Raw genomic sequence first — 24,419 nt, 5'->3', positions numbered from 1 at the left:
TTTTAGGAACTTAAAAAAGGACTTTTTATTCTGAAATAATGATAGATTCAAAGGGAAATGCAAAAATCATATTGGGAAGTCCTGTGTACTCTTCACCTCGTTTCCTGCAATGATCACATCTTACGTAATTTTGATGTAACAACATCAAACCAGGAAGCTGACATTGATATAATGCCTGTGTATAGACCTTGTCATTTTATCACCTGTGTAGATTCCTGTAACTATGACTCAATCAAGGTACAGAATGCAACCCTGGACAGTCATACCCACCCCCTTCCTTCCTCCAATCATTCTTAACTCCTGCAACTATTAACCTGTTTTACGAACTTTTTGATCCCTGGGCATAATTAATAATATTATTACACATGTTTTTGTGTCCTGCTTTTTTTCTCACTTTATTAATATACTTTTCATGAAATAATAGAGACTTACTTTAATTTTTAATGAGATATTTTTATATCAGCAAATGAGTCTAACTTTCTCAGTTCTTTTCCTGTTATATATAGCACCTTTTTTGTAAAAAAGGATTCCTCTTTTGAGAGTTATTTCTGTAGAATATATTGTAAAAAATGGGATGATCATATCAAACAGTAATGTCGGCTTTTATGGCTTGTGTTGCTTACTGCTGAATGATAATCAGGAAAGATTATATTTACATCAGGAATAATGCATAAGTATACTCATTTTTTTCACTGTCAATTACATAGCTGCTCATGTAAGTCTGAGGTAAAACCTAATACTTGATTTAATTTGTGGTTCCTTATTTATGTTTCATATTTGCATTCCCTTTCTATCCATGTTCTTTAACTATCTGCTAGGAATTAAAGGGTATTGCTACTAAAACTTTTTAAAAGCTCTTGATGAATATTAAGCTCATCTAATAATTACAGATACAATTTAATAGTGTAAACATTATTTTGGTTTAACTTATTATAACATTTGAAATTTCAGTGTGAAATATTAATCTAAATTCATTTTTCCTCTAGTTCTTCCAAAAGCATTTGTTAAATATTGATCTTTTCCCATTGCTATAGTCCATCTGTGCTTCTTCATCTATCTGCATCTAGCTATAGATAGTCACAGTTTATAATGAAATGGGTGGACCTAAGGAGAGATATCTCTGGGAAAATTAAAATGACAGAATATTGATGATTTTGGAAGACTGTGTGGAAAATAGCATTCGGTGGGGTTTTATAATTCCTTGGAGAGTTATGAAAGAATTCACTATTGCATAGAAAATCATGCAGACAAAAATGAAGCAATTAAGTCTAGGAACAAAAAATTGTACTAGAAAGGAAATGTAGTCATAGTATACATTCCTGGCTTAGCTATATTTACATAGTCGCCATAAATATTGGTTTAATCTAAAATTGGAATATCTATATCTAAATATTTATATATAGGGAGGATGGGGGAGAAGAGAAAAGAGAGAATAAGGTGGTATCAAAAAACCAAATCCTTTTATCCACAATAGGAAGTCATCAGCAATGTCTGACATGAACAAATGTAGACATAATGATATGAGCATATTATTTAGAAAAAAATAGAAAACAGAAGAAACAGCTAGCAAAGTTTAGGGAGAGGGATTTAGAGGACTGTTTCTCACTACAATCCTTATAGAAATTATTTGGCTTTTTAAACTATGAATTTTTATGGATCTTATGAATTTGAGAAACCAAATCTCAGATTTAAAAATATTTACTAATATGTTTTGTGGACTAAACTCATGCTTCTGACTTTACCCTATTTCTTATTAGGGAAACTTTACCCTATTTCTTATTAAAATAAGGAACAAAATAGATTTTACAAATTGCTGAAAATTCTTAAATGCTATTTTAAAATATAAAATTAATTTCTGGCAAGAAAATTCTTTGTCAAAAATCGAAAACCAGGCTGGGCGCGGTGGCTCACGCCTGTAATCCTAGCACTCCGGGATGCCGAGGCAGGAGGATTGCTTGAGCTCAGGAGTTCGGGACCACCCTGAGCAAGAGTGAGAGCCCGTCTCTACTATAAATAGAAAGAAATTAGCCAAACAACTAAAAATAGAAAAAATTAGCCGGGCACAGTTGCATGTGCCTGTAGTCCCAGCTACTCGGGAGGCTGAGGCAGTAGGATCGCTTGAGCCCAGGAGTTTGAGGGTGCAGTGAACTAGGCTGACTCCACGGCACTCTAGCCCAGGCAACAGAGCCAGACTGTCTCAAAAAAAAAAAAAAAAAAAAAAAAAAATGGAAAACTGAAGTACAACTGAGCTTGTAACCTTATTCCTGCCCAATCACACTTGAGAGGTGTAAATACTTCCTTCAGTAGCTGCTATTCTCACCTGGGGGATGGAGGAATACATTAAAAACTACAGAGGTTTGGACTGAAAAAAACTAGAGTAGTTAGAAAACTACCCACAGATGATAAGTTTCATTCTACCTAGTTGAGAATTGCTTTAGAATGTTTTCAATAAGATGAAAATATATATTCCAGGAAAGAAATAACTTTTAAAAGAAATCTCTATACACTTATTTGAATTAAACAGAGGCTGTCTTAAATGACTTGCATGTTTACCAAGAGTCAGTTACTTGTTTTCAAATGGTTTGTCATTTGTACTTGTTATTAATATTTATGTAATTAAAAATTATATAAATTGATGAAAAAAGTTGTTTTGAAAATATGTAAGGACATTTTAGAAAGAATTTATAAAGATTAGTTATTAGAAAAAATTGCTGCTAAATCAGGTGGAGACAAAAAGACGCAGAAGGATTCTATAATCAGATTGCTTTGAAAGTTTTGTTAGGTTCATGCTTTATAGAAACTGAAATTGGAAAACATAGAAAATACACTGAATGTGGCTTATATTAAAAAGATGACTTAATTACAATCTGTGGACCCACACACAGTTTGTATTCACATTAAAAACTGGCAAATTAATACATATTTATGTGTTAGGATAAAATAATGTGTGAGGTATGTATATATCATTAAAAAAATCATTCTCTTCTTTAGCTTTTTTGATTAAATGACCACTTACTTGTACCAATCATATTGGAGCTCTTTAAATTTATCAGATTAGCTGACTTAAAAAAATGCTATAAAAATGGAAGTTCTAGCATTTTAAACCGTATCAACTTAAGCCACAAAGTCGAAAGAAATGAGAAAAAAAATGACATTTAGAAAACAATATATCTAAATATTTGACAGAAAGATAACATTGACCATTGGTTAAGAGTACAGAGGTCTAGGTTAGATTGTCAGAGTCTGAATTACAACTCTAACAGTTACTAATTTTGTCCATAGGCAAGTTACTCTCCCTAAGCCTCAATCTCCTCATTTATAAAATGGGGAAAGCAGAACCAACTGCCTACTGATACCCTTTCACTTTCCATTCAGATGAAGAGGAAAGTTAGAAAAGAAACTTTACCAAATAGCTTTAAAATCCAGCTAAAAACATTTCCCAATTATTCCAACCGGAGTTAGAAAAAGAGTAAAGTGCCATCTATTGTTCCACCTTGTGAACTGCAATATATTTACTTGTATAACTGTCTAACCCTTTTTGAAAAATGTTTTTTACCATGAAATTCTGATATTTTCTTTAATGTACTGAGGATGTTGGCATTAAAGAAAATGATTTTACATATGAAGATATTATTTCATTAGCATAGCAATCCTCCTTTCTCCAGTTATTTGTTTGCTAATTCTCTGCACACACCACCTTTTCGCTACTGGTAATACCAAGACTGACTGGAAGAAGTTTTGAATGTTCATAGGAAGCTCTGTGATTAAAATGAAAAGAAAGATAACCAGACCTGAATCGCAAATCTCTCTTCTTTTCCTATTCCCAACAACAATGGTTTCACATGAAGTTAGTCAACAACTGGATTTGGTCCTACATATGTTATTGTGGTTCTTTTAAAAAGAAGGCATGTTTGAGGTGAATCTTAGTATTTAATTATATAAAGAAGTAAGAAAACCAGCATTATACTTACAGATAGATTTACTTGTGATTCTTTCTCCCTGGTCCTAAAGGCCTTACTTATGTCAATGAAATGAACATCTACCTGTTTTTGAAGGAGTAGATGTAGTGGCACAGGGGACAGATGAGGAAGGACTGTCAACATAACGTTGTGGTTATCAGGTTTCAAAGACTTCAAAATTATATCAGGTGATCAAATTATTTCAAAAGTTAGCAACAAAAAGGGTGGTAAACAAACTCATTCATTCGGTTCTTTCCATGCATATTCAGGTTTACATATAAATGCAGATGTACTAGTGTAGTCACATTTTAAGAAGGGAATTTTGAAAAATCTAGTGCTGTGTGTTATCTGCATATGCAAGATGAATGACAAATGAGAAATTTAAATAAACACTCATTGTGTTTATTTAAATCAGTCCATGAGGGATCACCCTTCAAAATGTGTAATCATGGAAAATAAACACAGCTGAACATGTCGGGGTTGAATTTTAATGTCTTATTTCTAAGTTAAAACTCCCCCACATTCAAATTTCTACAGTCGTGCTCGTTTTAACGTATTTAAGAGCAAACATGATAAATAGCTGATCTTAACATATTTTTCCCCCAAAGTTAGTAGCTCTCAAAAGGTAGAAATTCAGACCAGCTAGAATACTAAAGATGACCAATTGTCTGGCTGACTCAATCCCTCCCTTGGCTACAGAGAACTATCTAGAGTAATGGCACCTTCTGATGGATGGCCTGCCAGGGGAACTTTAAGACTAAAACTTATTCTGTCATCTTTTTTCCTCTTATGTAAGTGGTTAGGCATTGGGAAGAAGAGAAAGACAAACAAATCAGAATCATCTCAGGAACGTTATAAAACTATACATGCCTTTGTGCCAGCACCACTCCAGAGTAGGGAAGAACTTCATAGTGAGGTGTATTTTTTTTTTAAGGCTCTGCACAGGTGAGGCTGGTAAGCTTGGCTTGCATCCCTACTCCAGTCTCTCTTGAGAAACATGATTTGAAGAATATAAGTTTAACAACAGGAGGCTGAGGAGTCAGAGCCACCATGTGCTTTGTCTGAAACTCTTACCATATTAATAGCTTGATTAATTTCACTTCAGGCAAGTTCTCACACAAATCCTCCAGCCCCATTCCACACTCTCCTCTGGGCACTTCTCTGCTAGTAGCTCAATGACTTTGGGAAAAACTATTCCTATCTCTCTCCCAATTATAAATTAAAAATTAAAACCTAATCAAGATGGAGTCCCTACAGAGCAGTATTAGTGATATATCTGCAGCCAGGAAAAGGAAAGCTGTTAGTTGAATAGAAAATATACAATTAAATATACATTAACCTCCTTCAAAATACCCATTAGTTTCCTTCAAACTTAAAAAAACGTCTGTCATCAACTCTTTCTCAAATTAAATCTAGTTTCTCTATATAGTTTTTGAAAAATGGAAAAAGTTCTTTATTTTTGTTTTAATTATCACTACCGTGATAGCACTTTCAGTTATTATTTTTCATTACAATTTAATGTTTTAGCCACTTTACATATTTAATATTTTCTGTGGCTTCACTTAAATACTACATAGATCTTTTTCTTCCATAGGAAAATACATTTTGAATTCAAAATATCCAATTTACAAACAAATTTTTGAGCCCTTAAATTAATAACATGGCACTTGTATAAACTGTACTAACCATTTCTTCTGGTGCAGCAGTAGCTGCTGATCCTGCACCAAGAAGAGAAACGGGAACGTGAACAGAAGACGTGGAAGCAGCCCCGGCAGAAGTCATGGAAGTGGCAGAGGGAACGGTGGTCGCACTGGCCACTGCAGGTGGGGATGGCAGCAGCGGAGATGCAACTGGTACGGGTATCTGGGAAGCTGAAGGATCCAAATGAACAGGATGTTCTTTTCCTTGTACACCAGGACCATATTCTTCCTTTTTATTATTTATGGAGTCTATCCCTATAAATCACAAATTGATTCCATTAAAATTCTTCCAAGTTAGGATTACTATTATCCTCCAAACAATAAAAACACTTAATGGCTACAGTTTGGTCCTAATAAAAATTTACATATTTGTCATACCCTATATTTGGCTACAATGTTCAGTTAATACAGTCTGTCACTATTAACTGTTAATGTCAGCATTAACCAATGAAGACTTCAGACCACTTTCTTCAGCATGTGAAAACTAATAAATGATTTGCTTTTATATAAAAGATAAAAATAAATTATGTACTCAGCTGGGACCCCAGGTAAGTAGAGTGTACTGGCATCACAACTATTACAATAATATGGTCACACTGAGCCTAAAGATTCATGTCCTTTCACATTATTTCATATACCTATCCTGATAAATGGTCTGGTATTCAGATCTTTAGGGCTACTTCCTGATAGCACCATATTTTCATCTATTGCTCCTATCCTAACATAAACAATGTGTTTTTATTCTTAAATTGTCAGCAAATAATAATAAATCAATAAGCAAAACTAAAGTATTCACTTTTGACATTGTAAGAGAAATGCATTCTTGTAGGTAGATAATATAAATCAAGAATTAAGTGCATATCTATACACTTAACTGTTTGCAGTGACACCCCATCAAGTAATCTTCCCTCAGAACTTAACCTTGACCTAAGGAGTGAATGATGTCACCTTCCAGAAGCTAGGATATAGGGTTTCTTCCAATTTTAGCTTTTTTCCTCCTAGTATTAGAATTTGGTGAGTTTTCTATGTGATACCAAACAGTGGGGTGAGGGTTTGGAAATTCAGTCAATGAGACATTTCAGAATATCTGAATATAGGGCATTATGTAGGTCCTATGTTGAAATGGTTTTCTATGTTGTCCTCTTTCGATTCAGAAATTTGGACTTCTGCGTAAGTCCTTTTCTTACACCATCTGTATAGAAAGTATATAGAGCAACAGTTAACTTATTAACAATGATTACAGTGCCTAGATCCTTTGAAATCCCCTAACGAAAGTGACTAATTCAATATAAAATACCTTTTTAATTTGAAAATAAAACACACATAAACACACATACACTGAATTTCAACACGTGTTTGATAGAAAGTGATTCCAGTTGTCTCTCTTTAGGTAGTGGCAGACATTATCAGATACAGAACCAGAACAAACACATCCATCGTAGAATATTAGTACTGGAGACCATATCCATCACTGAAATCTCCTCCAATCCTTTTTTGAAAGTAGGCAGAGAATCTTCAATGAAATACTAACCTGTATCATTTCTGTTTTGAAATATGGTCATGGCTTCAAGATTTAATGCACATACACCCCTCATGAAAGCTTTTTTCATGGAATCTTCGAAGTGCTCTTTTTCATGTTGCATTCTTTGAATTTCAGCTTTTGCATTTTCCAAAGCTCCAGTTAACTAAAATAAGAATTAAAAAAAACAAAAACAAAAACAATTTGAGATGCAAGGAGGAATATTATTATTGAAAAATAGACTTAAACTGTGAGGTTATTCTTATGTGAAATATTAAAAACAGTTTCCCTATGTGCCTCAATTTATTTTAAAGGTGTATCTTACCTTTATTTCCATCAAAAAACGATTTTCATTCCTAACCATAAAGTCAAGGCTCAAACAAGGGGAATTTCATATCAGTCTCATTAAAGATTGCTGATGTGTTTTCATTATACAAGCATTATATGTTACAAAACATTATATGTTATTTCTTACCATAAAACTTGTATGTAGGGTATTAAACAAAATATATTAAGAGCCATATCCTTTTCCCTTCAGAAAAAAAAATAACTAAATGCCTGCAATATTAATAGAATTTTAAAAAAGTAAATGTTATCTATAGAATTTAAAGTGCAAATAATAGATGCTGGAGTGGATGCAGAGAGAAAGGAATGCTTCTACACTGTTGGTGGGACTGCAAATTAGTACAACCTCTATGGAAAACACTACGGAGATATCTCAAAGAACTAAAAGTAGACCTACCATTTGATCCAGCAATCGCACTACTAGGTATTTACCCAAAGGAAAAGAAGTCATTTTATCCAAAAGACGCCTGCACTCAAATGTTTATTGCAGCACAATTTACAGTTGGAAAGATGTGGAATCAACCCAAGTGCCCATTAATTCATGAGTGGCTTAACAAATGTGGTATATGTATACCATGGAATACTACTCAGCCACGAAGAAGGATGACTTAATGCCTTTTGCAACAATTTGGATGGAACTGGAGACCATTATCCTAAGTGAAGTTTAAATATCTAAAGAATGGAAAAACAAATACCACATGTACTCGCTATTAAATTGGAAATAACCAATTAGCACACATGTGCATAGAGGGAAGCAAAACTCAACGGAAATCAAGCAGTGGGGAGAGGAGAGGAGGAGATGAGTGAAAACCTACCTGATGGGTACAATGAACACTATCTGGGAGACACACTTATAACTATGACTCAAGCATTATAAAAGTGATCCATGTAACCAAAAATATTTGTAACCCCGTAATACTTTGAAATAAAATACATACATACATGTTAGAGGCAAAAAAAAATTTAAAGTGCAGAGCGACATTATGTGCAACACACTTTTCCATAGACCAAAGCTAAAGAGACTATATATTTTTTGCATGTCATTTTGAGTTGCAGAAAATTATTACGAAATTTATTTTTAATATTAAGAATTTAGTACTATAACAATGAAATTTTTTTTTCCGTTTAATATTTGATTTCAAGAGGCCTATTGCATTCTTCAGAATAGTTTTTATTTCATTTTGGATCCCAAATTGTTTTCCCATGGAAAAATGTTAATTTTATTATTAAATGTCAATGGGAAAATAATTTCAAGTTACATACAACTGCTTTATATCAACCTTGAAAGAACATATTTTATTTAAATTAACATGAGAATAAACATTTTTGGTTTTTGTCTTTATTCTTAGCTACATAAAGACCCAAAGAGGAGTTTAACTATAAATTAATAATCTACCTATCTTTTTTACTATATTAAAAAAAGTAAAAATTTAAAAAAGTTTACCATAGCAACTTTGGTTTCATAATCGTTGGAAATCTGGACACAAACTTCTTCAGCTCTTGCTTGACAAGCTCGTTCCACCACATCTTTCCACTGCTTTTGTACTATGGAGCGCCAGCCTTTCCAGACTTTCTTTAATAATGTTCTTTGGAAGTACTGGTCAGCTAGTTTACCTTCATAAACCTAAATGAAAGTAATATGCAACCTCAAAAACACAGTAGATTGATAAATATATTGGTAGTAACAGTAATAAACATAACGTGGTGGTAGGTGTACATACATTATCATTTAATCCTGTGTAATCATAACAGGCGTAGAGAGGTTAAGTAACCTGTCTAGGTCACATAAGTAGGAAGGGTAAAGCCAGACTTGCCTGATTGTAGAGCCTGAGCTCTTATCCGTTACATCATTGCTTTATGTAGCTAATCAAGTTAGGGGAAAAAGGAAAAAGCCAAATAAAAGAAAATGAGTAAATTGCCACCTGCCATCTTGGCAATGAATTTGCATGACCTTTTGGGGAAAGTAGAACCAGAAGAATAAACAAAGAGTGGCTGGAAGGCAAAAAAGGTGGTAGCTGTGGCTTCAGATGACACTGCTTTCTCTTTGGCTTGGTGGCCACTAGCATAAGTAAGCTTAATTTAATTTACATACCTTGCCATCATATATAATGCAAAACTGATCCAAATAGGAATATATGCCATTTTCATTTTACTGATGAATTTAAATTCTTTTGAAAAAGGAGTTCCAATTCTCAATTTTCTTAAATTTGAAAAACTATCCAAAAGTGATGGCAGTTTCAACTATTCCAGCTAACATTTAAAAATAAATATGTATCCTCATTATGTCACTTGGCAAACAACTTTCAAAATAAAGCATAAATTCTCATTTTTAACAGTTCATTTCAATATGATTAATGTGGATTTAATATATTGGGATTAATTAAAAAATGAAAACACTAGAAAGTATTCTTAAAGGAGAAATCCTATTCCACAATGCAGGTTGAGCATTCCCTAATTCAAAAATCCAAGATTTTGAGTGCTGATACGATGCCATAAGTGGAAAATTCCATACGTAAGTCATCAAAACAAACTTTGTTTCATGAACAAAATTATTAAAAGTATCATATGCAATTACCTTCAGGCTATACGTATAAGGTGTGTATGAAATACTATAAATGAATGTCATGCTTAGACTTGGGTCCTATCCTTAAGATTTCACATTATGTGTATACAAATATTCCAAAATCTGAAACAATCTGAAATCCAAAACACTTCTGGTCCCAAGCATTTTGGATAAAGGATACTCAACCTGTAATAGCTTTTTCCTTAAATACTAATCTCTTGGAAGCTAAATGCAGTGATTACTCTATGGCTCACGTGAATATACATGAACAAAAAATATATCCATCTTCTATACTTGTGGGTCTGTATACTATCTCTTCTTGTGGGAGACATATATATATATAATAAGATATACATAATATTAATAATATAATTATATATTATACTATATAGTATCTATTAATATATTATATTAATAATATATAATATATATGATATATATTAAATAAGAGGTGAGTCACTATATCAGAGTAACTAGTGAACTGAGAATTATATATATAATATATATGAGAATTATATATGTATTATATATATATAATTCTCATATATATAATATATATGAGAATTATATATGTATTATATATATATCTCAGTTCACTAGTTACTCTGATGTATTGACTCAGCTCTTATTTAATTAAAATAAAAGATGTTGGCCGGGCGCGGTGGCTCACGCCTGTAATCCTAGCACTCTGGGAGGCTGAGGCGGGTGGATTGTTTGAGCTCAGGAGTTCGAAACCAGCCTGAGCAAGAGCGAGACCCCGTCTCTACTAAAAATAGAAAGAAATCAATCGGACAACTAAAAATATATAGAAAAAATTAGCCGGGCATGGTGGCGCATGCCTGTAGTCCCAGCTACTCGGGAGGCTGAGGCAGAAGGATTGCTTGAACCCAGGAGTTTGAGGTTGCTGTGAGCTAGGCTGACGCCATGGCACTCTAGCCCGGGAAAAAAAAGAGTGAGACTCTGTCTCAAAAAAATAAATAAATAAATAAATAAATAAAAGATGTTCAAGTTTAAATGATATACTACAAACTAAGGATAATTTTTAAAAAGCTCTACAGGTCTGGCTTTCTTTGATTCTTACTCTAAGGCAATTCTATACAACAGACATTTGCACTATTTTTAATGTATAAATATAGTAATGCCTCTTTATGAAGAGGTTTTATTCAGGCATTTTAAAAGTAGAAACAATATAGGAAGCATATGATATGTCAAAGATTATACATTCTTTCTCCACATAACCACATCTGAGGCCACATTTGTTAAAAGGGTTCCATTACCAGGGCATTTCTAATTTAGGTACAATCCTTATTAAGCCACCATGAAGCAGCAAATTATATAAATATATACACACACACACACACACACACACATATCTCATAATATATATGTCTCTGAAATCTAGAGGTATCTTTTCCAAACTATACTTACTAGAAAACAAATCTTTCTTTGACTTTAACAAGAGTTCTAATAAGTGGTCCTAAACACTTTTGAGTTCAGAAGTCTAATATCTATAAGTGGTCTTTTTTTTAATTTTTAAATTTTTATTTATTTTTATTATTTTTAAAAATTTTTTCCCACATCCCCCCAGTCTTCTTTTTTTTTCACTTACGTCCTGCCTGGATTTGACATGGCCAATTCGCCAGTGGAAGAATGTTCTCATCAACTCTGTCTTTTCCTTCTGCTTGCCTATGGCATGAGACAAGCTAGAAATCACCTGTGAACAGCAATTAACCCAATTATTGTAATGTTACAATAACAGCAATTGGTAGAGTGATTTTTTTATATCAAAAAAATGCTAGAGAGAATAGCAATATAGATCACTACTATATTGATCCCATTAACCTCATTATTATCTTTCAAAAGACCAATAAACTTCCCCATATGAATACACTAAATATCAACTAATGAAGGGGAACAAAAGAGGAAAGAAATCTTCATTATGTTTATATCTTGGTAATCACTAGTAAAAAGTTTATGGTATATGAAAATTAATATAGTCATTGACATTTAATTCAGGAAAAACAATTATATGTTTGAAAGTTTTGCTACATATACAGTCTTTATTCGCTAGACTTGAGGGCAGGGTTTAGGTTTTAAATATCTTTCTAGTCCCTACCTTGGATAGAGAAGTTCCTCAATATTGTTTAATGATTTTCTGTATTAAACAAACTTATAAAAGCAAATAATGGTCATATTCTGATGCACTCTTTCAGTGATATTATTATTCTTGTTCTTAAAAAAAATTTGAAAGGCTTTTAAATGCTAAGATAATATTCTCTCTCATAAAGAACTGAATAACTGAAATATATTTCTGCAAATGGCCACATTAAAGAGAGATTTTTGTAAATCGGGCACATTTACTAAGAGACATTTGTTTCTCTTCTTCCTTAAATAATTTCAAAAGAGTAAGAGGGTACATATTCTAAGACATTGGTACTATTCTATTTATTAAGCTGGATGGTGGTGCATGGCTATTTACTTTATTCATTTTCATAAACTGAACATACAATACCTATACTCTTTTTGTGTTGATACTTCAAAATAAAAAAATTAAATGTGATATATTTTAAAAGCCTTAGAACTGAATGTTGAGGATAACAAATTGACTGACATTAGTATCCATTGTTTCAGAAAAGCAAACTACATAAAATATTCAATTTTATATTATATCCTACCAAACCAAAAGATATCCGTATTTTTAAAAACCCCAAAAACTTTACCTAGTTCATTAAAACACTTGGATGCTGCTTCTGCAGACAAGCAGCTGCCTGCCCCAAGTCCTTCTCCTCTGAAAGCCACCACCTTCCTATCCATAATGAATGCAGGGGCTGGGTGCAGGGGGAACAGATTTGTTGCCCATCTGCTTTGTTCCAGGAGCTATCAGGAGGCAAAAAATTAGCACAGACCTGAACCTTACCCTCAAGTTTTTAAGAAGCTAACAGAAAATGAAATAAGAGATATTCTCTGTTTTTATTAATAAAACGAAGAAAGACTTCATCAATGAATAAAGACATAGACAGAATTTGAGATGCTTAAAGCCAGGTGTGGGGGTGTGTGCCTGTAGTCCCAGCTACTGGGGAGGCTGAGATGGGAGGACTGCTTGAGCCCATTAGTTCGAGGCTGCAGTGTGCTATCACATCTGTGAATAGCCACTGCTCTCCAGCCTGGGCAACACAGAGAAAACCTGGCTCAAAAAAAGAAAGAAAAATAAAATTTGAGATGCTTAAAATGATGCCTAAAAGGATAGTTTAAAATGTGGATAATGCTGGTTCTTTAATGCTGTTTTAAGGGCAGTTAGGAAGAAAAGATTGGAAAGAAAAAACTAGTATACCTACAATTATGATATACTCTTTAAAAAATATTATTTCAAATTGACAAATCATAGCTGTATACATGTATGGGGTACAAGGTGATGTTTTGATTTATGTATACAAAGCATACATTCAATAATCGTTAGTTCTTGGAATTTATTGCCTAGCAAGACATTTACTGATTCTCAGTTAAAAAAAGATATATAAAAGAAGACCTCATCTTTTCTCCCAATGGAGATTTCAAAGGCTTTTTGCAGCTCCTTCAATTCGTTGATCTGGTTGCACAGTTGTTTTGAATGTGCTGCATGTTTTTCTTTCTCTTTTTTCATTTCCATTCGGTGCCAGTCAATAAAATTAAGTTTCCATTTACTTAGTTCAGATATGATATTTGTCTGAAAAATAAGTATACTGACAATTAAGTATTTTGTTCCTTAATATCACTTCTTAAAACTACACTGAAATTAAGAAACATTAAAAAATAATCAAAACAAGCAATCAACACAAGAGCTATTAATTTTTTCGTATTTTAAGTAATTTTGTATGAAATTTTGCTGTTATTTAAAAAAAAATTTCAGGCCTCATTCACTATGTCCCTTTGTTTATTCAAGGACTTAATATCCATATGAAGATGGATCAGGGAAAAAGGAAACACAGGATTACAGCCAAGGCTGAGCCATATGACCAGGCAGTTATGGACAGCAGGGAGTTGATCCTTTCTTCCCCAAACCATTTATCACAGTGTTCACCTTACAACAAATTGCTAAGTCTTTTCAACCTGCTGACTGGCCTACATAAAAATATCAAATAAGCATGTGTTATCAAAAAACCTGGATATAAGACATGGTTAACTGAATACAGAATAGTTTAAGTGGTTTGGGATACACTATTCCAATAGACTTACACTAATATTAGAAGTATGAAACCTGGTCCAAGGAGGGAAAGTGGTAAAAACTATACTAAAAGATCATTTCTAGAATTTAAGGTTCCACATAATAGAAAAATATAAATGCCATAAACAGAACTCACATGGCCATAATTTCTCCACGTATGTGAATACTCGATTGAGTTTTTTCAAACTACGTATTTCAGAAAAACTGTCATTGCCTCCATTTTTCTTAAATAGTAAAGAATTTCCCACTTCTGCAATATTTTGTTTTACTTAGAGGCCACTAATATCACCAAAGTAAAAATAAATTTTCATAGATTTATCAGTTATACATTGTGGTTGCCATAAGAGTGGCTATAAAATGAATATACATTGCTAAAATCAGATCTTCTGTTTCACACAAAAGGAGACATTTTCATTTGTCATAACTAAGATATGGTAAAGGCTCAATATGTCTCAGTTGACATACACTCAGCCTTTCAAAGCATCTGAGAAATTCAGTGGAACATGTACAACTGTTCCAGCAACTATTTAAAACCTGGCAATTCAAAGTGTGGTTTCTGAACTGGTAGCATCAGTGGGGAGCTTGATGGAAACGCATAATCTCGGGCCCTGCCCAAGACCTACTGAGTATGAAGTTGCAGTTTAACAGGGTCCCCAGGTGATTCACAAGTACGCTAAAGACTGAGAAGCACAGATTTAGGACACCGACCGATCTTCTCAGGAAACAAAAGATTTTTTAAAAAACCTTTTAATTTAAAGGAAAGAATAAACAGTATAATCAAGAGCAAAACTGTTACACTGCGTATTAAACAACTGCAATACCTTAAGACCCGAGCTCCAAAGATCAAGTACATTTTCCATCTTCTGAAGGTTTTCATCAGAAACAAGAAAATCACTCACAATTACTTCATGGCCATCTGTATGACTAGAATTAGTTGCTGCTGAGGAAGAGTCAACTAAAAGATGTGAACTGAAAAAATCCATGACTGGGTGAGAAGGCTTCCTTGGTGATAACACTGGTGATGACCCTAGAAGAAAAGAAAAGTTGTAGCAGTCAAGCCGAATTGAAAATTACTCCAATCAGTAAGGAATCATATTAGAAGGCTAAAAGGTGTCTGCTACCTAAGGAGGCTGAGAAAAATGCAGAGAAATTACCTTTCAAGTATACCTTAATTTGGCTATTTTTAATCTCAGTATTGCTACTGATTTAGGGCTGACTAGTATGAGATACCTCCTACACTACCTCCATCCCCCAAACCATTGACCTCTATCCCAAATAAGGAGGGTCTATATATATATCCAGGTCCAGCCTGAGCTGAAACTATTATCAACCATACCATGTTACCACTAATCAAGTGCTTTCTATGTTTCTGTAATAAAAACATTATAAAGATTAGCTCTCATAACATATGCTAGCCTAAAATATGGGTATCATTATCTCCATTTTACTGATGAAGAAAACTGAGGTTCAGAAAGGGGTGATTTACCAAGGTCATAGTGGTTGTACATAGGTCATTGTTACTTTACATGTTTAACACTGAGATGGGTCTTAATACTACTAAAATTCAACAATAAGTAGAAAGAGACTAATAATTTAGCTTTTGAGAAACACTGTGGTAAGGTACCCTGTTAGTCTTTTATCACAGAGGTGAGAAATATACACATCTATATGTATATATGTCTATATATACATAACTCATCCCCTGTCCATATACAGGGACATGGGGGAGAGCCAGAGCCCAAAATAGAACTTGTATCTACCTCTAAAAAGCACAAAATAGAAAAGCTAATATTTTATCACAAATTTATGCTGAAATTATAGACTATCCATCATCATTTCTCACAAATCTCACATTTGTTATGAGCATTCTAATAATGAAGATGAAAGAGCTTTCCTCTCTTCCTTACTGAATGAATCAAACAAGGACAAATTTACTATAGAACTTGTTACCTAAAAGTAAATCTTTCAAGAATTCTTTGCAAAATGAAATATCATTCCTTAATATGTATGCTTAGCATAAAAAATATAACAAGGTTTGGGCTAGTCACACTATGAAACACTACCTATGTGTTTTGAGGAAGGTCAAGAAACCCAAAGAACAAGGTAGAATGACAAAATACATGAACATTCTCTTTTATGGGATTTTAATTATTCTAACCATGTCAAGGAAAAAGTCTCAATCTGATTCTAGTATTTTTTTTTCCCCCCCTCAGGAGACAGAATCTTGCTCTGTCACCCAGGCCAGAGTGCAGTGGCAACATCATAGCTCACTGCAACCTCAAACTCCTGGGCTTAAGTGATTCTCCTGCCTCAGCCTCATGAGTAGCTGGGACTACAGGCAAGCATCATGATGCCTAGATAATTCTTTTATTTTTTTAGTAGAGATGGGGTCTCGCTCCTGCTCAGGATGGTCTCAGAACTCCTGAGCTCAATTTTCCCGCCTCAGCCTCCCAGAGTGCTAGGATTATAGCCACCGTGCCTCTGGTATGCTTTTAAAACTTCTTTAGCACGTGCTAATCTCTTCTTCCAACAAAGACAATGCAGGCATCAGGCTGAATGCAACATTACCAGCAGTATTTTGACAAAATTTAGTAGCTTTGCTTTTGCTGTATTTATTTTTACCATTACTTTCCATATGTAACAAGTGTATATTAGTTTTATGTTATATTCAGTAGTGACTGATATAAAGTTTCCTTTTAAAATGAACTTAAGCTAAAAAGTGGACATATTTAACAAAAAACACTAAATGATAGAATAGGTGGTATAAAGATAGGATGAAAATCATTACACTGGTACACAAATGCCAGAAAGTTGGGAAAAAGGGCAGTGGTTTATAAAAACATTTAAATTGGCCAAACTATCTAATATCCCACTAAATCTTTTAAAATACTTGCCCTCTAACTTGGCAATTTTAAAAAAGGATGCCACACACTATAATGCATTAACTTGTCTTAATTATACTATTTTGGAATCTTAAAAAATTATTTTAAATATTATCACTTACATTGGCAACAATAGCATTTTAAAATCCTGTCTGTAACATGCCAAAATTAGTCCTCTTACTACATAGGGAATATTCATCCAACCACAAAATGTTGTATATTAATAAAAATAAGCTAAGAAAAAGTCATACCATCTGTCTTTGAATGACTTGAAATATTGAAATCACATCCTTTTCCAACTTCCATTGCAGTTTCTCTTAATAAAGGGTTATCTCCTGCTGAAAAGAAAACTTTTTTAAAAATTAAACTGAACCACTCTTAAATAAAATGCTTAATCACTCATACCTAATTTAAGAAGGTGGCAGTACATAAGTAAGATTTTAGAACAAACAAAATACAATATACTGGGGATACGGGAACACTAAGACAAAGAACAAGAAGAAAGAAAAAAACCCTAAGACTAGAATGAGACTTATTATATCATTGATAAGCTCCATCTCACACACCAAATATGGGTGAAAGATAATTCAGTCTACCACAGCATTCAATTCATAACAAGACTAGACTAAGTGGGCGAATGACATTAGAATGTAGAAAAAGATTTGCTATCTTACGACACTGGATATTTCCAGAGGCCTGCTGCTTTTCACTAGGGGCAATCAAACTAAAGTGGCACTGGTTCTCCCAAACAAGGACCTTTGCTTTCACTTCAGGAACCTTCAGTCAATAGATGGCAAAAAGGAAACTGTAAAAAACCTGCAGGAATGTCTGTGCTAGAAGCTTATATATACTTTGCCAGGTTCAACACATGCAGCTTTATACTAAGCGACTGCAATACCAAGATTAAAGAGAATGTGTGATGATAAATTTACACAATCCAATCTATCAAAGGCTACTTATGAATCAGGATGCCTAAAAGATATCTAAACTCACTATATGTTGTATGTTTTAATCTCATATTCTTTTTGGAAAAGGCAGAGCATAAATAAATACTATCTTACATGGGAGAAAAGAGCAATGGTCCTAAACCTCAGGTGCTTACCTTGCAATGTTGAAGGTTGGAGCAAGGGAAAGACGCCTGTATGGTATCACTGGGAATAATAGTACAGTAGTACTTTTTGGCAATGGGAAAGGAAACAAGTTTTTCACAATCCCCTTAAGGGTAGAGGTATATAGGGCTACAATGCTGGATTTGCCTATTTAAATTTATAAGAGAGTATGCTGCACTTTGAGTTCTCAGTAGTAACAGCATGTTGAGGTACACAGTGTAATCAAAACATGATCAAGTTTACTGATGTAAAATGAGTGATTCCAAGGTTCATATCTCTTGAAGATCAGTAAAATTTGGATAGAAAATTTTCTATGTTAGAATGTTTCAGTGTTAGAATAAATAATATATTTTTAAGGCTCTAGTCCTATGGTTTTATTTGTTGTTCCAATGCAGTAGGCCAAAGACTAAGGCACAATGAAAAATCCGTGTCTACAGAGGGTGAGAAACAATAGACACTAGGGTTGTTACCTACCAGAAACCCATGAGCCTTTTGACTCTGAGTAGGCTGTGTCATGTGCCTTCAAGGACAGGGATCCTTGGAGTTATACCTATAGTGGATAACTGTTCATTATCTGGGCTGTTTTGGGAAGGCTTTCTGTGCCCTTTCAAAGAACATTTAGAGTGAGCTGTTTGGGATTTTGCACTTTACTAAATAAGAAATGAAGGTAAAGGAGCTTTATCTTCCATTCTCTACCTTTTACTCATCTACCAACACACATCCTGGCTTGTATTAGCTCTCAATTCTGCTCTCAATTGTTCTCAATTATGAACAAATGGGTTCACCTTCGTGATGATATTCTAAACAGTCCTCCACATCCATATATAAAATATTGCTGACGAAGTACTAGTATGTGGTTCATAAAGTAACTTAAGGGACTCTGAGGGCCACCTATGGACCATCTTTAATTTAGGGCTTAGGGATTTAGTTTTCAAGATAATCTTGGCATAAAATTGTTTGAACAAGTACTGAGATGCAACATACTCCACTAAGAGATGTGAGATTGCTCTGGTGTTGCTTCAACTTTATTACTTTTCAAAGTTAAGAGTCAAATGAAGTCCAGATAAAAATCCAGCTGCTTATCTAAGAGCCAGGAACAACAGTAAAGTGTAAAAAGTTCCCTCAGATGATACTGATACACACCAATAGTTAAGAAGAATCATTGATCTGGGAAGCTATTTTCATAATCATAAGTGAGTTATTATTAATAAACTCAATAATATCATAAATTAAGAGATATCTTCGAAAATATACCTAACCTTGACTATGAAGAATACCATCAATTGCAGTAGGAATTCTAACATCTGCCGCCACTTCTCCCTCAGGATGAGATGACTGTGAAGCACTTGATTCAATATTTGGAGTCACTATCGCGTAACGAAGTAGTTCTTCATACTCTTCCTTTGAGAAGCCAATAATTTATTATAAATTATAATGTTATAATATATTCAACTACTGGATTTTTTTTGTTTTTAAGAAATTTAATTACCATAATAGAGTCACATGCTTATCACAGTACAAAGAGTTTTAGCACTTACTCCATGCTTGAGTCCTTTGAGTGCTTCTTGGGTGATTTTTATATTTATGATTAAAAGTGTGAAGACGTGATATATTCTGTGGATGATTCAACAGGGAATCAAAAATTTTCTATCTTATTTTTTATGGTTCAGATCAGTTTAATTTAAGATAAGACTGTTAAAAAGCTACCATTTTCAGAATTTTCTTGGTATTATGTAACCAAAATAAAATATAGAAGCAAATTGGATACGTAAGCTTATAAAACCCACACTGGCCTTCAATCACCTCCCCCAACTCTCCCAATTTTGAATGTACATTTATCAAGGCAGTTTAGCTGTTTTTGCTAACTGACTTTGTGAGAAGTAAATGTCACATATTGGAATTTTCAAAATAAATCTACAGGCCGGGCGCGGTGGCTCACGCCTGTAATCCTAGCACTCTGGGAGGCCGAGGCGGGCGGATCGTTTGAGCTCAGGCGTTCGAGACCAGCCTGAGCAAGAGCGAGACCCCGTTTCTACCAAAAATAGAAAGAAATTAATTGGACAGCTAAAAATAGATAGAAAAAATTAGCCGGGTGTGGTGGTGCATGCCAGTAGTCCCAGCTACTCGGGAGGCTGAGGCAATAGGAGCGCTTGAGCCCAGGAGTTTGAGGTTGCTGTGAGCTAGGCTGACGCCACGGCACTCTACTCCAGGCATCAGAGTGAGACTCTGTCTCAAAAAAAAAAAAAAAAATAAATAAATAAATCTACACAATTGCAGTTTTGTTTCAATCTGCTTTCTATATTGGAATTTTAAGTAAAACTGTTTGAAAAAAGGGTTTATGCTGTTATATGTTTGAAAACTGCTAATCTTTAGGCATTAAATGTAAAAGAGTGATTTGATTTGAGCTTCGACCTTGACTTACGTATTTAACATAGATACTTACATGTAGTAAATATTAGGTAATTAGCAAATACAGATTTTTACGTATGTTAAAGCTAACAACAGAAGAGAAAACACATATAGTCCAAAGAGAAAAATCTTTAGTCAATTCAATCACCAGACTCTCCTTCATATTGCTATAATAAACTCTTTATGTTAGTGATGTCCCATTCGTAACAACAAACATCTGAGTTTTAAACTTACATTTCATGATAGCAAATAAAAGTCACTATTTCACATTATGGTTATCACTGAGGTAAAAGGTTCTTATTAGGAAAAAAATCACTTAGACTATCACAATATGACATTATTTTTTATACTGACAAAACTATAATTCTTCAAATAGATTTAAATACCCTTAAAGTTTTAAAGTACACTGCCTGAGCCATATCAGTTTTCCAGTTATTATAATAAAAGGAAATTCCCAAATAGTTTGATAAATTGGGACCATACAAAAGATATTCACTGGTCCCTATAAACCTAGATGTATGATTTGGTTCTAATAAACCAAAAAAATATATAAAATTTCAAGGCATAGAGACTGCAAAAGGTCCAGCAACATCCATTTTCTCTTTATTTAAGTTAATAAAGTTCCGGGGTTTGACTTGGGCAAATGGCCACCCAGCTATATTTCCCAGTATCCCTTGTGTCTAGGTGTGGCCAAGAGACCTAGTCTGTAGGACTTGAATGGAAATGATGTGTATAACTCCAGGTGAAGTCCTTAAAAAGGAGGCTACTTGTTTCCTATTCCCCTCTTCCCATAGGCTAGGCGTGTTGGTGCACTAGCACCTGACAATGACATGGTCAATACCCTAGCATGTGGCAGAGCAGGCAGCAAGAGAGAATCAAACTTCAAGGCACTCACTTAAGCCACTCTTACTTGGTTTCTGTTACAGCAGCCCAAAAAACACCCTATCATACTTTCCGAACAGCCAAAGTAAATTTTTGATTTTGGCTAAGAATATATAAAGTGTGGCTGTTATGGACTGAATGTTTGTGTCCCTCCCAAATTCATATGTTTAAGTCCTAACAACCCAATGTGGCTATATTTGGAAATGGGGTTTCCAAGGAAATAATTAAGGTTAAATAAGGTCATCGGCTAGGGCCCTGATCCAATAGGATTAACGTCCTCATAAGAAGAGACACTAGGAGGCTTGTGCACTCTCTCCTCCCATGTGCACATAATGCATCGTGGAGAGGCCATGAAGACATAGCAAGAAGACAACTGTCTGCAAGCCAGGATGGGAGCCCTCACCAGAAACTCACCCTGTTGGACTTTGACCTGGGACTTCTAGCCTCCCAAACTGTGAGAAAATAAATGTCTGTTGTTAAAGCCCGCAAATCTATGGTATTTTGTTATGGCAGCCCAAGGGGACTAATGTGATGGCTATTTTACATTTTGAGGTCCATGATGTCTTTAGAGTCTCCTTCCTCTGGTGGCAATTATAACTAGATTTAGCCAAATCAGCTCTGCCCAATTGGAGTTAGTGTATTACCACCTCCAGCGTGTAGGAAGGGAGGGGAAGTAGAAGTCAGTGGCCATAACTTGTGTCTTTCCTAGTCTGACCTTTGTTCTGGATCAGAAAAGTGGAAAAAAAAAAATCCAAACATATGTCAAAGTTCCCACAATGACTATGACTTAAAGAGGACATAAATAGGCATATATCAATAGAATTCGGTGCTCATATATTCTAATTTATTTTAGGGAAAGATTTTAAAAACCAGTTATTTAAGTGACTATTTTACAGTTTCATATATGTAGATACAGGCCAAATGGGTTATTTTAAAATTAAGGATCAAATAAATAATATTACCTTTCTTAATTGTCAAAGACAACCTTTCTTATGGTAAACAAGGATCCATGAGTAACAACTTAAACTTGTAACTTTGCCTCCTCTTCCACTCAGCAGCTGGATTGATATGACCATGAAATATGGCTCCACCCATCCCTCAACCATTATAGTCAGAGCATCTTCGCTGACAGTGTGGAGCTGCACTTAGAGGAAGTTATCAGTGTACAAGAACCATGGTTGCTGCCCATCCCTCAGCCTTTACCATCTTCTGGTTTATGGACCATTTACATAACTTCGACAATAATGAAAAATCCCGTAAGGGGAATATTCATTTATGAGGAGCTTTAGATTTACATATTTACTACATATGTAAAAATGCATATATATATATATTTTTTATGTTATTTTATTTTTAAGATTTTTTTTGTATTTATATTTTGAAACGTTTCCAGTAGTGGAACCTAAAATTAACACTGCATCTATAGGGAATATGGGCAGGTTTTCAATTTTAGTCCAAGAACCAGTACGGTCATAAATTGAAGGTTACTAACAGACTCTCAGTTGGGCTGATATTACAAGCAGGTAACCAATAACATAAAATGATTTCTGGCAGGTCTAGAAGGTTCTTCTCCTCTCTCTTAAATTTCACTCTAGAGGTTTATTTTATTTTTTTTATAGAGGTTTTTTTTTTTTTATTTAAAGCTTTGCCTCTTGACAAAATGACAATCTGAGACTTTATAAGGTGTTTACATTTTAATATAAATGAGTTAACTGGTTCTTTCTTGAAGTTTGGATAAGGCAGAGATGAAAGGTACAGAAAAGTACTGTCACCTAAAAAGACAGCACTACATGGGAGACGTACCATCAAAGGAAAGGCCAGGGTGAAATATCCATGTCATAATCCCAGACTATTTTATCCTAGTAAATATTCAGATATTTTTCCAATACCTTCCTAATTTCAAAATCCATGATTTCAATTAAAGGAACACATTTGTTTCATAAAAATATTTTCCTACAGCTTCATATTATACACTGTCGATAACAATTTACTCAGGCATAAACATAATGCCAGCTTTCCCCCAAGTGACAAAACTATAAAACTTAAGCTATAACATGTAATTATTCTCTTACTTAAAATCTACTTTAGAAATCTTAATCCATATTTTTGATGATGAAATAAAAGAAAGTTAAAACATTTCATGTAAACACCACATCTTCTGTAGTCAATCAATCCATTTTATCTGTCAATGTCCAGGTCCTGGGCAGCAGATTTTGCTGAATGTTGTGGCAACAGAGACTGAAACCTCAGCAAGCAGAACACTAGGGAACCTTGAGCTCTAGAACTTTGAATGGTTTGATATTGTATTAATTTGCATTAAAAGTGAAAGTAGCATTCATGAGAGGTAGCTAAAATGAAAAAATTTCAAGAAAAAATGTTTCTTCAAATTTTCACCTTCTCCTCTCACTGTGTTGGTACAAAGAGTGTTTGAAGAGTTCATGACTATTTTGTAAAAGGTTAAAACAATGTAAAGTAACTCCCAAAATTAGTAAAGTAATTTCCAAGGTTTGATATTATTATAAATTGAAAGACTCCTTTGTAGGCAGAACGAACAAATAAAATAACATATTCTTAGTTTTCCCTTAAAATATTACTTGTTTAAAATTCAAAAGGCATGACAAATTTAGACATTTCTTCCTACCTGAAGATCTGAAGAGACAGAACTGCCTCGATCAGACTCATTTTGCACAACTGGAAGTGAGTATTTCTCTTCATCTGATGACATTCTGCACAAATACTATAAAACAGTAGAAGCTAACTTTAGTTTTTTCCCTTGATATTTAAAATAAAATAAAATGCTTTCTAGATACGCATAAGTGCAACAGTATCCTAACCAACAAATAATCTTCA

The 24,419-nt window shown here is 34.0% G+C and overlaps 1 protein-coding gene across 1 annotated transcript in view; it reads right to left on the bottom strand.

Annotated features, from left to right (window-relative positions):
- The window catches only part of POC5 (POC5 centriolar protein), a 30,776-nt gene that overhangs the window by 3,184 nt on the left and 3,173 nt on the right, over window positions 1–24,419 (bottom strand). Inside the window, exons 2-10 of the mRNA XM_012664625.1 lie at window positions 24,211–24,306; window positions 19,538–19,679; window positions 17,421–17,504; window positions 15,109–15,314; window positions 13,613–13,789; window positions 11,696–11,800; window positions 8,968–9,147; window positions 7,191–7,344; window positions 5,646–5,914 (exon numbers count right to left, since the gene is read on the bottom strand). Of these exons, the coding sequence (XP_012520079.1) occupies window positions 5,646–5,914; window positions 7,191–7,344; window positions 8,968–9,147; window positions 11,696–11,800; window positions 13,613–13,789; window positions 15,109–15,314; window positions 17,421–17,504; window positions 19,538–19,679; window positions 24,211–24,294 (1,401 nt within the window). The 5' untranslated portion in view covers window positions 24,295–24,306. The remainder of the gene's footprint in view (window positions 1–5,645; window positions 5,915–7,190; window positions 7,345–8,967; window positions 9,148–11,695; window positions 11,801–13,612; window positions 13,790–15,108; window positions 15,315–17,420; window positions 17,505–19,537; window positions 19,680–24,210; window positions 24,307–24,419) is intronic.

This window comes from Propithecus coquereli, unplaced genomic scaffold (assembly GCF_000956105.1).
Source record: "Propithecus coquereli isolate 6110/MARCELLA unplaced genomic scaffold, Pcoq_1.0 Scaffold9, whole genome shotgun sequence".
In the NCBI taxonomy this organism is placed as follows: Eukaryota; Metazoa; Chordata; class Mammalia; order Primates; family Indriidae; genus Propithecus; species Propithecus coquereli.
The sequence above is the reverse complement of the archived record's forward strand: the minus strand, read 5'-3'. Positions and strand labels throughout refer to the sequence as shown.